The 14009-nt window shown below is 37.6% G+C and overlaps 1 protein-coding gene across 1 annotated transcript in view; it reads right to left on the minus strand.

Annotated features, from left to right (window-relative positions):
• The window catches only part of LOC102784646 (gamma-aminobutyric acid receptor subunit gamma-3-like), a 152818-nt gene that overhangs the window by 90094 nt on the left and 48715 nt on the right, over positions 1–14009 (minus strand). The window contains exon 3 of the mRNA XM_087836313.1: positions 10172–10239. Coding sequence (XP_087692439.1) covers positions 10172–10239 — 68 coding nt within the window. The remainder of the gene's footprint in view (positions 1–10171; positions 10240–14009) is intronic.

The raw sequence follows: 14009 nt of genomic DNA on the forward strand, positions 1-14009 counted from the left end.
GAGGCATGAGAGTATATTCACATGAATCTACACGTGGTTTACGTTTGACATGAAAATCAACCTAACAAAGCATTATGTATGTTAAATCTGTTCACTTTCAGATACTGAATCACTTTGGAAAACAGTATGTCATAGAGATAAGTTTATGGTTAAGGTTAGGGTCAAATTGTGGTCATAAATATTTTGTACTTGTAAATTAGGATTTGTATGTGTAAAAAGAATTTGTGTGTGCGTAAAAAACGATTTGTGTGTGGACTTAGCCAAAAAATACATGTGAAACAAAGTTACAAGTCCGAATTTTGACCCTATTTTTCTTCCTTTCATCTGATTGGTCAATGTCATGTCAATCACAAATTTAACTATCCAATCAGAGAACAGATGGATTTGGCTGTCGGAGGGGCGCTTTTTTGAACTGCATGTCCTTGAAGGGTAATACAGTTTGAAGCTGCAGGATCTCTATATAAATATCCGATAGAAGCTAGGTCCCGTAACTTTCAGCAGCTGTTGAAAGGATAAAGTTGTGGTATATCAGTGGTTAGAAACGTAATTCAACGGAATTACAGACTGCACAGATGGTACCTTCCCAAAGGAAAAACTACTATAGCTTACTAGTTTATATATTAGACTTAATAGTTACTATATACAATAATGGACTTCTATACATTTTACATCAGATGAAAACTTTGGTTGTAAGAATCAGATAATTATTTATTAAAAGCTAGACACGAGAATAAGAAAGAAAAGTATTTCTTTGTGCCCCCCTTTCTCCTGTTAATTTCTCTGTTTGCACTGTTCATATATTTATATTATTTACTGTATGTATTGGTTAAAAAAGACTTTATGTTGTAAAAAACTTAACCTAGAAATTAGAATTGTTGTGCCTTAATTTGTTTTTACATACATTCTATTTGAAATAACTAAAATGTGTATATTTATTTATTTTTGTTTATCTAGCATTCATTTAAAAAAATAAATCTGACATTACAACCAGTTACTCACTACTTGAGTAGTCTTTTCACAAACTACTTTTTTACTCTTACTTGAGTAACTTTTTGGCCGACTACTTTTCACTTTTACTTGAGTAATAATATTTTAAAGTAATGCTACTCTTGCTTGAGTACAATTTTTGGATACTCAACCCATCTCTGCTTGATTGCATGTGGTCATAGCAACAAGGACTAATTTATTTCCACTGCCTTTCTGGTGAAGCATTCCTGTTATCTGGGCTAACTGAAAACCTCCTGTTTTTTCTTCTGGCCACTGCTTCCTGTCTAGGAGAGTGCAAGATCTATTCAGGTTACTACATTTTAAATCAACATCAGTGGAAGTTCAGGGTACTTGGATGGTGACCCTTAAGCAACATGCCATTTGGAGCTCGTACCATTCGAATTACTTAGCATATTCTCACTCTTGTCTTGTCATATTGTCATATTTGAATCAAAGCAGCACCCCCTCAGTATTGTTTTCTCAGGCACAGGTGTACCTCTTTAGCTTTAATTAGGACAAAGCACAGGTAACAGGCACAGTCACAGTAGTTTTAGGAGAAAAATGATAGATTCTGTTGAAATGCACCCTTCATCAAAATAAACTTAAAAAAATATGTTATATGCTAGATTTCTTCTGTCTCTCTGAAATTTCCCTGATTGCCATAATTAAGCGTCATTAATGAGTTTTCTGGGCCTTTCATTGGGCCTATTTCAGAAATGAATTACTCCTTTGGATGTTGGATTGCCTACATGCTTAAAATGATACTAAATGCAAATCGAGTCCATTACAATGTGAAGCTGATCGCTGGGAGAGCTGTCATTTAGAGCTTCCATAAAAAGGTTCCGCATTACTGTACATTAAATTCAGTAATAAGATTACAGTTACAATAATATAGTTTCTTGCACTACAAATTTGCTTATTGGATTATTCACACGGTAATGTTATTTCAATAATGTGTTACTTTGTTACCATTACAAAGTACAACTGTGTTTACAGCCTAATACAAAAAGAGTTTTGAGGCCACTGGATATTTGGATATTTTACCCCTTTAAAACAACTGTACAATAAGATTTTATTTTAATATTTCACATATTTTTCTTAAGTCTCAAAGTTAGGGCTATGAAAATCTTCAACCTATTCTGACACATGGAGTTTTAGCCGACTGCTGTATGCTAAGACTTGCCTCTGAGATCTTCTTAATAGGCTTTTGCTATCAATTAAAGTTGATATCATATAAAATAGGCTTATATGAAAAACAAATAATATTTATAATTTTGAAATCCATAATAATCTGTCTTAAAAAAACATCGTTTTACTGATTCTTATGATTATTACCACTAGGGGGCAGCAAATCTGGGGGCGTGGCCAGTGCCACAATTATTTTTTTTCAGACTTTACATTTAGCAACAAGTGTCTCATCTCTTCTTTCACCACAGAGATTTTTCTCACTCCTTTTTCTTTCTACTTTGGTTTAATTTAGTTTGTAACAAAAGCATTTTTACAGTTTTTTTTTGTTGACTTGTTTTAAGTAGTGTCACTTGATTGATGCATTTTGTACTCATGTAGCTGTGTAAGGAGCAGGAATCTGGGGGCAGGAAGACATCATGGGAAAATGAGCCCCTTCAGTGTTATCAAGAATCTCTGATTTAACTGCTGAATCACCCTGAAGGGGCTTCTGTTAGAATAATGATCAGTTTGCCATACATTAGCTTCTATTATGCTAATTACAACATGTAGGTGGGTGGATACTTGTAAAGGAGCAGTGCTGTACAGTCCAGAACAGGATTCTCATGAGATGTTTAACACAAAGTTACAATTGTTAAGATTTCACTTTATGTTATTTGTTTCCTCTGATATACATTAAATGCATTCAGTGCATTTAACACTCTTCTTCTATTGCATTTTTAAGTGCCAGTCTCATGCTTGATTATAATTACTTACAAATACAAGGGGAAATTACAAGAAATTATTTCTAACATCCATCTCAATAGAGTGATCGCTTTTCACAGAGTGAAAAGTAGAGCTGTCAGAGCGGACTTCCTCAGTTACTGATTGCTAAAAGATGTTCTCCAAAGTCCTGGTAACTAGGGTACGGTAGGCCCGAGACCCAAAATCACAACACAAAGAAAAAACAACAACAACTACTTGCCTCTTCAAATTAGCGTCACTAAACTAGACTTTCTGAGTAAGCAATAATTAACATAATTAATTAGTAATGCACAATCTGTGGCTGGTAAGCGAGCTTACTACCAAGTTAGAACTTAACCCTTTGTTGTAATATAGCCCCTAAAAAGAAACATGGCAATGGCTAAAATGTTAATATTAAGACTTCAAAAAGTGAAGTTCAAACTAAAACCAATGGCTCTATGTAGCCTATGCTTACATCCAGATTTTTTTTTTTTTACTTTTTAAATAAACTTTTTAAAAAATGTTTAAGGACAAATACCATGATGCTGACATTTAAAATAAACAAGTGGCTGTTTTGCAACTGCAGGCCAAGAGAAAGGTACTACATTTTTCAGGTTAGGGTTACTTTTTCTTTTTTTAAGTGAGAGCTGTTTTAGAAATGCTGATTATTGTGTGCCTTATTATTGTGCTGATATTTTTCAATATCTTGTGAAAGAAGTCTTTCAAGGATACAACCACATAATACCAGCAAAGACCTGAGAATGCACTCGTGTTCAGAGCCAAAGCCTGTTAAGAAGATCTCAGGATAAAGCACTGTCTGAGGACAACTTTGGCTCGAAGGGTGTTCTGGCTTTAGTGTTGTATCAGGGATATTTCTTTCATGCAACACACAGGATACAAGGGAAATTAAAAGCATTACACAGGCAGCTTCTCTGCACTGGCTAGCTGTTAAATACAAGGTCCATTTATTTCTCTGTAAAGGTATGCTTCGTTTAGCACTCGAGTACATTACAGAACATGTATACTCCTGCTCTTCCTCTTGCTTTTACACATTCCATGATTAAAGCTAACCACTGCAGCTCCATAGCTTTGCAACACCCCTCCTCTGACTATCAAATTGAGAAAATTTCAAGATTCACAATTTTTTTACTGATGCATACTTGATCCTACTGCTTTTTCTGTTTTATTTATTTATTTCATGTTGTTGTTGTTTTTTTATCATGTTCGGTGCTATTTTTTTTTTTTTTACAATATCAGGTTTTTATATTCTTGTTTTTATTTCATCTCTTTATTATTACACATTTTTATATTGAGCTACTGATTTATGTTTCTATCTTTTATGGTACATGTTCTATTTATGCACAGATTTTTTAAATTAAGTATGCTAAAAACTCACTGGCACGTTGCTAGTAACAAGTTTGACCCAATGGACATGTTGACCATTCAGAAATGCTCTTCTGCATACCTTGGTTGTAACACGTGAATATTTGAGGTACTGTTGTCTTCATATCTGCTTGAAAGCAGTCTCTCCATTCTCCTCAGACACTAACAAGGCACTTTCACCCAGAGAACTGTGTCTCACTAAGTATCTTCTCTGTTGTCAGACGACCATTCTCTGTAAACCCTAGAGATGGTTGTGTGGGAAAACTCCAATAGATCAGCCGTTTATGAAACACTTCGATCAATCAGTCTGGCACCAATGACCGCATTATATTCAAAGACACTTAAATCACCCTGTTCTGATGCTCGGACCTGAACTTCAACATACCTACACACCACTGTTCCCGTGCCATGTGACAGGCTGCTTAGATGTTTGCTAGAACAAGCAGTTGAACAGGTGTCCCCAACAAGTGACCAGTGGGTGTATAATTAAATTCTGTTTTTTCCTGTCTTCATCCACTCACCACCAACCGGTTGCAGCAGATGGCCAGCCCTCTCTGAGGTTGGATCTGCTGGAGGTTTCTTCCTATTAAAAGGGAGTTTTTCCTTCCCACTGCTGCCAAAACTCTTGCTCACAGGGGTCATATGGTTAATGGGGGCAACTGTTGTTGTAATTTGGTGCTGTATAAATACAATTTAAAAAAAAAAAAAAAAAGTATCTGATGTGTTCAGGCTTAGCAACCAGTTAAAAAATTATACCACAATTAGGGACATCAAATTCATTTTCTCATACAGCCTATTTCCTCTTTCTAGCAGTATAAAGAATTTTAACTACACATTTCATTTTAACATAAGAAAAAAAATATTGGGGTGACACACCAAAACAGAATTTCCAGTTGTATTATGCTCTTGTTAGATTTAGGTTACTAGAAAAAAAAAAATTATATGCGCCATTAATTTCAAATTAAAGTTGATATCATGTAAAATAGGCACATATGAAAAACAAATAATAGTTATAATTTTGAAATCCATTATAATCTGTTTTAAAAAAAACATTGCTTTACTGATTCTTATGATTATTACATTATTACCAACTTACAACAATCTTGTCAGAGGGGGCCACTAGGGGGCAGCAAATTTGGGGGCGTGGCCAGTGCCACAATTATTTTTTTCAGACTTTACATTTAGAAACAAGTGTCTCATCTCTTCTTTCACCACAGAGATTTTTCTCACTCCTTTTTCTTCATACTTTGGTTAATTTAGTTTGTAACAAAAGCATTTTTACAGTTTTTTTTTTGTTGACTTGTTTTAAGTGGTGTCACTTGATTGATGCATTTTGTACTCATGTAGCTGTGTAAGGAGCAGGAATCTGGGGGCAGGAAGACATCATGGGAAAATGAGCCCCTTCAGTGTTATCAAGAATCTCTGATTTAACTGCTGAATCACCCTGAAGGGGCTTCTGTTAGAATAATGATCAGTTTGCCATACATTAGCTTCTATTATGCTAATTACAACATGTAGGTGGGTGGATACTTGTAAAGGAGCAGCGCTGTACAGTCCAGAACAGGATTCTCATGAGATGTTTAACACAAAGTTACAATTGTTAAGATTTCACTTTATGTTTTTTGTTTCCTCTGATATACATTAAATGCATTCAGTGCATTTAAAACTCTTCTTCTATTGCATTTTTAAGTGCCAGTCTCATGCTTGATTATAATTACTTACAAATACAATTACAAGAAATTATTTATAACATCCATCTCAATAGAGTGATTGCTTTTCACAGAGTGAAAAGTAGAGCTGTCAGAGCGGACTTCCTCAGTTACCTCACGCTGCTGCTCTGGCCCTTCATCAATGAAACCTATGGTATCAAAAGACGTCAGGTTTGATTGCTAAAAGATGTTCTCCAAAGTCCTGGTAACTAGGGTACGGTAGGCCCGAGACCCAAAATCACAACACAAAGAAAAGACAACAACAACAATTCAGAAGCCATTCTAGGATGTTTCTGTGGATTGTAGTGTCTAAAGTCTCTGTGTGCCCCCACTTAGGATCAATATGAATTTGTTTTTCATTGTTGGCCTCAATCAATTGTATTGTTATGCGCGTCTGAATACAGTGAAACAATCCAAAGACAGAGCACCCAAGTAAGCCTGCTTGCCGCTGTGAACCTACTTTTCTTCTTTGCTTCCTCTTAGATTGTTGAACACCACCGGGGCTGCAGCTGAAAGAATAAGGCTCAGATTGCTCATGCACATCTAATCAACGTAGCCAGTTAGTTTATTGGAATACACAATTGTAATTATAAGTCAGGACTTCACACATCTTAATGATAGAGCTGTGATACTGATTAGTTTATTAACTGACACAGTCAGTGTTTTGGTCAGCTTTCCTTATATTTTATTTATAATTTATTTTTATTCTCTAATACTGTAGTTTTCTCTTTCAATAAAATATACTAATGCTACTAGTCCTGTCAGCATTTGCAAACACTTCCTCATTCATATAAATACACTCATAGATAGGGAAATGGCTGTAAATTTCCTCCAACTCAACGAGGGGAAAACTGTGTACTCCGGACAGATTTGTATCCCAGATAGTGAAAGCCCTTGGTCCTCTTTCTGTGTATGTTAAATCCTCTATCGGGAATTTAGGTGTCACTTTTGACTCAACTCTCACATTGGATGGGCATGTGAAACCTCTGGTTCGGTCTTGTTTTTATCATTTAAAAAATGTGTCTAAGTTAAGCCCTATTTTATCTCACCCTGAACTGGAGATTGCTATACATGCATTTATTTCCTCATGCTTGGACTATTGTAACTCTTTGTTTATGTGTCTAAGCAAAGGTTCTCTGGATCGTCTGCAGGTTGTGCAAAACGCTGAATTTAGACTGTTGACAAAATCCTCCAAGTATTCACATGTGACACCATTGCTATTTCAGCTACACTGCATAGATCCTTGCATGGACTGGCACCACCCTACATCTCCGATCTGCTACAGCCCTATGTCCCTAGCAGGTCCCTGAGGTCATCTGATCAGGGCTTACTTGCTATAAAACAGACTAAGATGAGAACTAAGGGTGACAGAGCTTTTGCCATTGTGGCCCGAGACTGTGGAACTATCTCCCTCATACATTAAGAGCTGTGGACTCGGTAGTTGTTTTTAAAAAACAACTCAAAACTCACCTTTTTAAAACAGTTTTTGGTTAAATGTCTGCCTGTTTTATATTGTCTGTTTTACCCTTTTCTTATTTGTTATCTTATGTGCAGCACTTTGTGACTTTGTCTAGAAAGCTGCTATATAAATAAAATTTTATTCATTTATTTAATTCAAAATTGGAGTTGACCAATGAGCTGATAGCCACCATCAACATCAGCCTGACTGGTGATAATATGTAAGTTTAGAGAAGCAGGGTAAGGAAAAGATATCTGGGGTATGTTGAAGTCCTTTTGTAGCACAGGTCCCAGAAAACAAGCCATCCATAAACGTTGGGTTACCGGGGCGCATCTTTACTGTTATAGGGTGTGAGCGAGGCAGGGTACACCTTTACCAGGTGTCATTTCATTACAGAAACACAGGGATACAGCCAACCACCACACAGTCTCACATCCATACATACAACCAATTTAGAATCAACAACTGACCTAATATGAATGTCTTTGGATTGTGAAAAGATGCCAGAGGAAATCCATGGATTATCACACAGCAACATTGAAAGCACAACATATACAAGGAAGAATTGTAAATGCTGGCCTTGCATTTCACGGGTGGAGTTTGCATGTTGTTTATTTGGGTTATTCTGAATGGCTGTCTGCCTCTCTGTGGTAGCACAGCAACAGACTGGATAAGCTCCACCCCCAATCCCAATTGGATAAGTGGAAGAAAATGGATAAATGGACAACATTTAGAAAAAAACAACAATAAAACCAGAAACAACAAAATTTTAGTAATAGAGTAGAAAGAGCTGTACAATCAAAGGACTTGGATTCTACTAAAGTCAAAAGCCAGAAATGTCGTCTCTTAGTTTTAGTCAATTAAAATCTGCTGTAAAAATGGTCGCACAAAAAAATAGTCTGACACATATCAAAACGTACTTAATGGTCCTTCTCTCCAAACACTAATACCTGATTTAGACTTCTGCAAGAAATCTACAGCATAACCAGAAACTCATTTTAACCTTCCATGCCATTCACTCATTGCAGGCTTGGTTGACCCAACATGTAGTTAGATTTTTCCGGAGGTGCACGTCAGGTTACATGAAAGATTACGGCGTAAAGTTAAAAGTTACACTGTCGATTTCTTGCAGAAGTCTAAATCAGGCCTTAGTTTTAGGGGTTAGGGTTACTGGCCATCATCAAGGGTTGGAAATTACCAATAGCTATAAACTCTACAGGCAGCCCATCAGTTTAACGCTCTATATTGGAGCTCTATTTAACTGCATTGTCCCTTTTAAAAAGGGAACTTCAGAGGGTTATATATTAAAAGAGTTCATCTGCTGAAATACAGGTTGGCTTTTACTGTGAAGAAGGAAGAGGAAAATAACATAGCTATAGATTATACAATGACAAAAAAGGCTTACTGTAAACTAACCTCTTTGTCAAAACAGTGGACATGTGTTTGGCTGAGCCGTAATATGTTGCATTAGGTGCTTCTCTGTACTGTTCGTGACAAATTAGGCGCTCTTGTTTCCTCCCTCCCCATTTCAGTTGCATTAACACACCAAGCAGAAGTGTTAGCAAATCAACCGGGACAAGAAGTGTCAAACACTGGCCCTAGCTGGCATTTGGTTTGGTCACAGTTTGGTAACCTTAGTAATAGTTCCAAAGACTATCTTTCAAAATGACTGTGCGAGTCCTGCCGGCTCCTTGGAGTACAAAGTAGGAAATCAACTTAATGAACTGTGAGTTCAGCAACACCATTTTGCATCCCAAATTGAATTTATCCGCTTTCACTTTCAGAGAAAACCTAAACATCCTCTGCTGTGGGAGTCCACAGTGAAAGTGTAATAGGTAGACTTAAAACAACTTTGTGCAGTGCACTCTTTTAAAATGTAGTCCATTGGGCTTGAATACAAAAAGGCTGCATCTGTTTTATAATTGGGAATATTTTACACCGCCAGTCAACAGCTCCAGCTAAGCATATTGTGACTGAGCAGGTTCAGACGAATTACTTTCATCATTTAGTCTGTTTGTAAACCAATACATTTTTTATATTGGAAGACAGAAATTAAAGGAGAAAAATATGCATATCTGACTGACATATCTGGCAGAACAGACCCTTTGGATTCAAAATAATAGGAGGTTGCTTCCATTAAGTCTGCTGCACTCCACTGAAGGCCAAATAACAGACTGCTTATGCGTTCAGTTGTCTGAAAAGTAGCTATTTTCTCATTACTGCTCATCAGCCTTTCAGCTTCAGCTCTTCATATGTTTTATTGAATCTGATCAGACCCTCCATTATGAAAAAGCCATTGATCCATGTCCTGGTCTTTCTCCAAACCCATTTTCCCCCTTACAGTTGAACTTTGTTCATGTGATTTTCATGCCAGTGGAAAAGATGCAGTAACTAAATGAAGAAAACTGGAATAAAATGAGGCTCATCTCCATTGAGACCCAAACTGCTGTCTAATTGAATAGCAGAATGCTTTCATAGCAGCAATTTTAAACTCACCAACTTGATTAATTCAAGCTTATTCATAGGACATAGGAAAAAAAAAAGAGTGTCCACACCTGTCTTTCTTGGCTTCTGCCGCAACACAAACAGCTGTGATGGGCCACGTGGCCTCCAAATACAGCATGAGGAATGACAGCTTTCGTGTCTGATGATGCTAATATCGGGCAGTGGACAAATGTGTTTGTGTGCAGATGGGGCAGACGAAGGAGATAAAGCCATAACTCACCATATCAATGGATGACACAGGGCCGATGCTGTTGATATAGATGCCCACATCTATGACTGTTGGTTTCTCTGCAAAAGCCAGAAGGAATAAAAGTGAGCACATATTGTAGATGAATGTATCATTTGTCAAGTTTTTTCATCCTGAAGTGTAAACCTGCAACATAGTCAGACCCCAGAATCAAATATATAGTCAAATTGCAAAGCACCTGGAAGAGAAAGACTAACACCCTTAAAGTCAGAACAGCTCCACAGTGTTTTCTGGAGCAGCTCTGGTTACCATAGCAATTAATAGCATTTCCAGGCGGTACATAGGATCTTGGGTTATTTTGCTTGGCAACAACATTTGAAACGATTGCACAAAGCCAAAACTGGTTGCATGTGTGTTTGGTGGTTGTAGAAATGTTTTATATGAGGTTTAGGTGAGATTCGGAGGTTTCTATGGATACGACTTCAAGTTACAGCCGATTACGGAATCTCGTACCGGGGTCGCTGGGGCTCAAATCTCCAAAACAGTTGTCAGTCAAGGCACTTTATATTCTATGGTAAACTCTACTATAATAGAGGAAAAACCCCAACAATGAGGAAGTGCTTGGCAACAGTGAGAAGGAAAAGCTCCCTTTTAACCTCAAGAAACATCTGGCAGAACCAGGCTCAGGGAGGGGCAGCCATCTGCCGTGACCGGTTGGAGTGATGGGGGTAAGACAGGACAAAAGATGCATTGTAGAATGATTTAAAAAAAACAAAACAGAAGACAATCTCTGATTGTTTGACAGCAGAGCCATTGCAATGACTAATGGCAGACCAGGACTGCCTCATCTGAACCAGAAGTGTCTTGAGGATACTCCAAGAAAAACTGTAAAGGATTGCTGGGGAATAGGATGTTTCTTCAACCAGGATGCAACTTTGAATAAGCAGAAGTAAAATACATGGATGGATGGTTCATGTTAGTGAACAAATGTTAAATTAAAAATTAATCTTTTGTTTCATTCAATATTCTCTATGGATTTTCGTCTTAACTCCATACATGGTGACCTGGTTTCAACATAAAGTGAATTAAAAAAAAATCTTTTCCATGGGGCTTCCTCTGCTTGTTCTAATTTGATATAACTGGGAATTTATGGGCCCAAATGCTGCTTCCATTCTCATGAACAAAGAAGGACCAAAGCACCAGTGGGAGCTAAAAGTGGTCCACATTCTTTCAGCTCCAATGAAGTGATCAGTGTTGTTTTCTCAGCTTTGCAGCGTTCAGGAATCCATTAAACAGGCCATTTATGACGTTGAGACAAGCTGAAATTTTGAAGGAAAATAACACTGTATGATATGCGTTCAAAACAAAAATAAAGCATTCATATAACTTTGGATGTGAAATTATTTTAGGGTTAACATTTACTGATTTGCCAGTTAGCTAAGTTGTATAGTCTGATGTATAGTCTGACCAAGTGACCCAATGTTTTAGTTTAGACTAGTTATATAGAAATTAGGGATGTATATATTCAAATAGTCTAGAGTTATAGAGCTACGTTTTGTCTAAAAAATATTTACTTCCCCTTGTTTTTCCTGGTCCTTGCAGGATACAATGCAGCACCTCAGCTAATGGCCAACAAAAATTAAACAGCATGATACTAACAGTCTGTCTCTCTGTGTCAGCTCTGTGTTAGATTCGCAACCTGTCCAGGTTGTACCCCGCCTTTTGCCCTATGGAAGCTAGGTTAGGGTCCAGCCCACCTGTTACCCTTCTGAAGATAAGCAGAAGAGAATGGATGGATGACACTAACAATGAGATAAAGTCTGTAAGATACAGTGAGATCATAAAAAAGAGTATTAAGAGTATTAGAAGTACCAGCTCTCAATGAAAACTGAGTAGTATTTTTTGCCTGTAATGCACAATGATAATAGAAGTGGCTCCTGCAGTATAAATGTGAAAATTTCTTTCTGGGTGCTAAGTCCAAAGATATGCTTGTTAGGTTAAGTGGTAATTCTAAATTGGCCAAAGGTGTGAATGATTTTCTTTATCTCTTTTTTAGGCCTTTGACCACTGGCAGCCTGTCGAGAGTGTACCCCGTTGACCATTGTCCCCTGAGATGGACTCCAGCCCCCACTGACCCAGAAGTGGATAAGTGTTTAAAGACATTAAGAGACATTAATAAATGGATGGACGTCTCATGTGGTACTTAGACTCTGAGTGAGTAGAATCATGTTTTAAGTAAAGTATCTCAGCTGTTACATGGCTAGCTGATTTGCTTCAGATTTTAAGATCCTACTCCGGACAAACTATACTACTTTGGCAAACCTCTACCTTGCCACTTATTGGCATCAACAGTTCAAATTTTCAGTTTGTACAATACTTTGATTTCCCATGTGTGCTTTGAAAAATGCCCGAATGCTAATTAGCAAAATCTTGAGTAACCCTAGAGCGTTATTAAGGGTTTCATTCAATTATGAGTGAGGTTGAAATGCTGAGTTAATTAAAAAGTTTTATTAAGTAAAATTATTTTGATGAGATATAATCTATATACTTCACAAACCTGATGATCTGTGAAATATATAGAGTGGGAGCCCCAAGAGAGAAACGTGTTTGCCTTCTTTTGTTGGATTTTGCTGAGGAAGCTATGGAAACAAACTGTCAGAAAACCGTTGTTTAGTTGGAGGAGAGTTTTCTAATTGCTGGGACTCTTCTGGGTGAGTTAACTTCTCAACATTCTTGTTCAGAAACCAAGCTAAGCCATCAACAATGATGTGCTAATGGCTATAGCAGCTATTGCTATTGCTAGTATGTATGAAGAAAAGATAAGAAAGAATGTATGTATGAATGTCTAAACAACAGATTCTTTTTTAATGTTACTCTAACAAGTTTTGAACATTTTTTGATGAATGACTCATTGATGACCCGGTCCAAAGATGGCAAGCCACCCCTCCAGGATTCGTTAACATGTATGATCGCAAAATAAATTGAAATTCTTTGGATGGGCTTTGAAATTTACAAATTCTACTTAAGTGGTCGGAGAGAACTGCATTTCATTGTTCCTCTGCACATCCTGCAAGGAGAGACTTTACTGCTGGACTCACTCAAATAAGAGGTGTCAGCTGACACTAGAGACACTGAGTCAAATCCAGTGTTGGGAAGGTTACTTTTAAAATGTATTCCATTACAGAATACAGAATACATGCCCCAAAATGTATTCTGTAACGTATTCCGTTACGTTACTCAATGAGAGTAACGTATTCTGAATACTTTGGATTACTTAATATATTATCATGCTGTTTACAACTACGTGAATGTTCTATTGCTGTGATTTATTACTGTTACTGAAGGTCCGCGGCTCCGAACCGTAGTAAAGGGACCTCTGACTAATACGGTGGGTTCTGTGTCGGGCTCGTAGCCGAAAACTAGCTTTACTTTGTTGTCTGGGTCAACTTTGCTAGCCAGAGACAGAGAGAGGCGTCTAAAGGCTGCTCCAACGGAACTTATTGTTTTTGGAGGAAAACACGAACACGGTGTACAGTCGAGTCTTAATAGCTTACTTACAACTGGGCTCGTCAGGCTCTCTTCTTGGCTGCAGTGGTTATTATTATATTTACATGCTTCCAGCTCCCGTTTTTGCTCGATGACAGCTCGTACTTTTCCTTTTTCTCCCTCCCTCGCTCACAGACACATAACGGGTATGGCAGTCCATTCTCCCTGCAGCACAGACTACACTGCCTATGATGCTACAGAGCTATGCCTGTAGCATTCTGCCTATTAGCTTAGCACAACAACAACAGGCGCTCTCTCACCCAGGAAACACGCAGAGAGAGAGCGTCACCCTGTAACCATGGCAACCGTAACGCTGCCGCCTGGA

Source organism: Neolamprologus brichardi, chromosome 23 (assembly GCF_056152115.1).
Source record: "Neolamprologus brichardi isolate AB-2024 chromosome 23, ASM5615211v1, whole genome shotgun sequence".
Lineage (NCBI taxonomy): Eukaryota > Metazoa > Chordata > Actinopteri > Cichliformes > Cichlidae > Neolamprologus > Neolamprologus brichardi.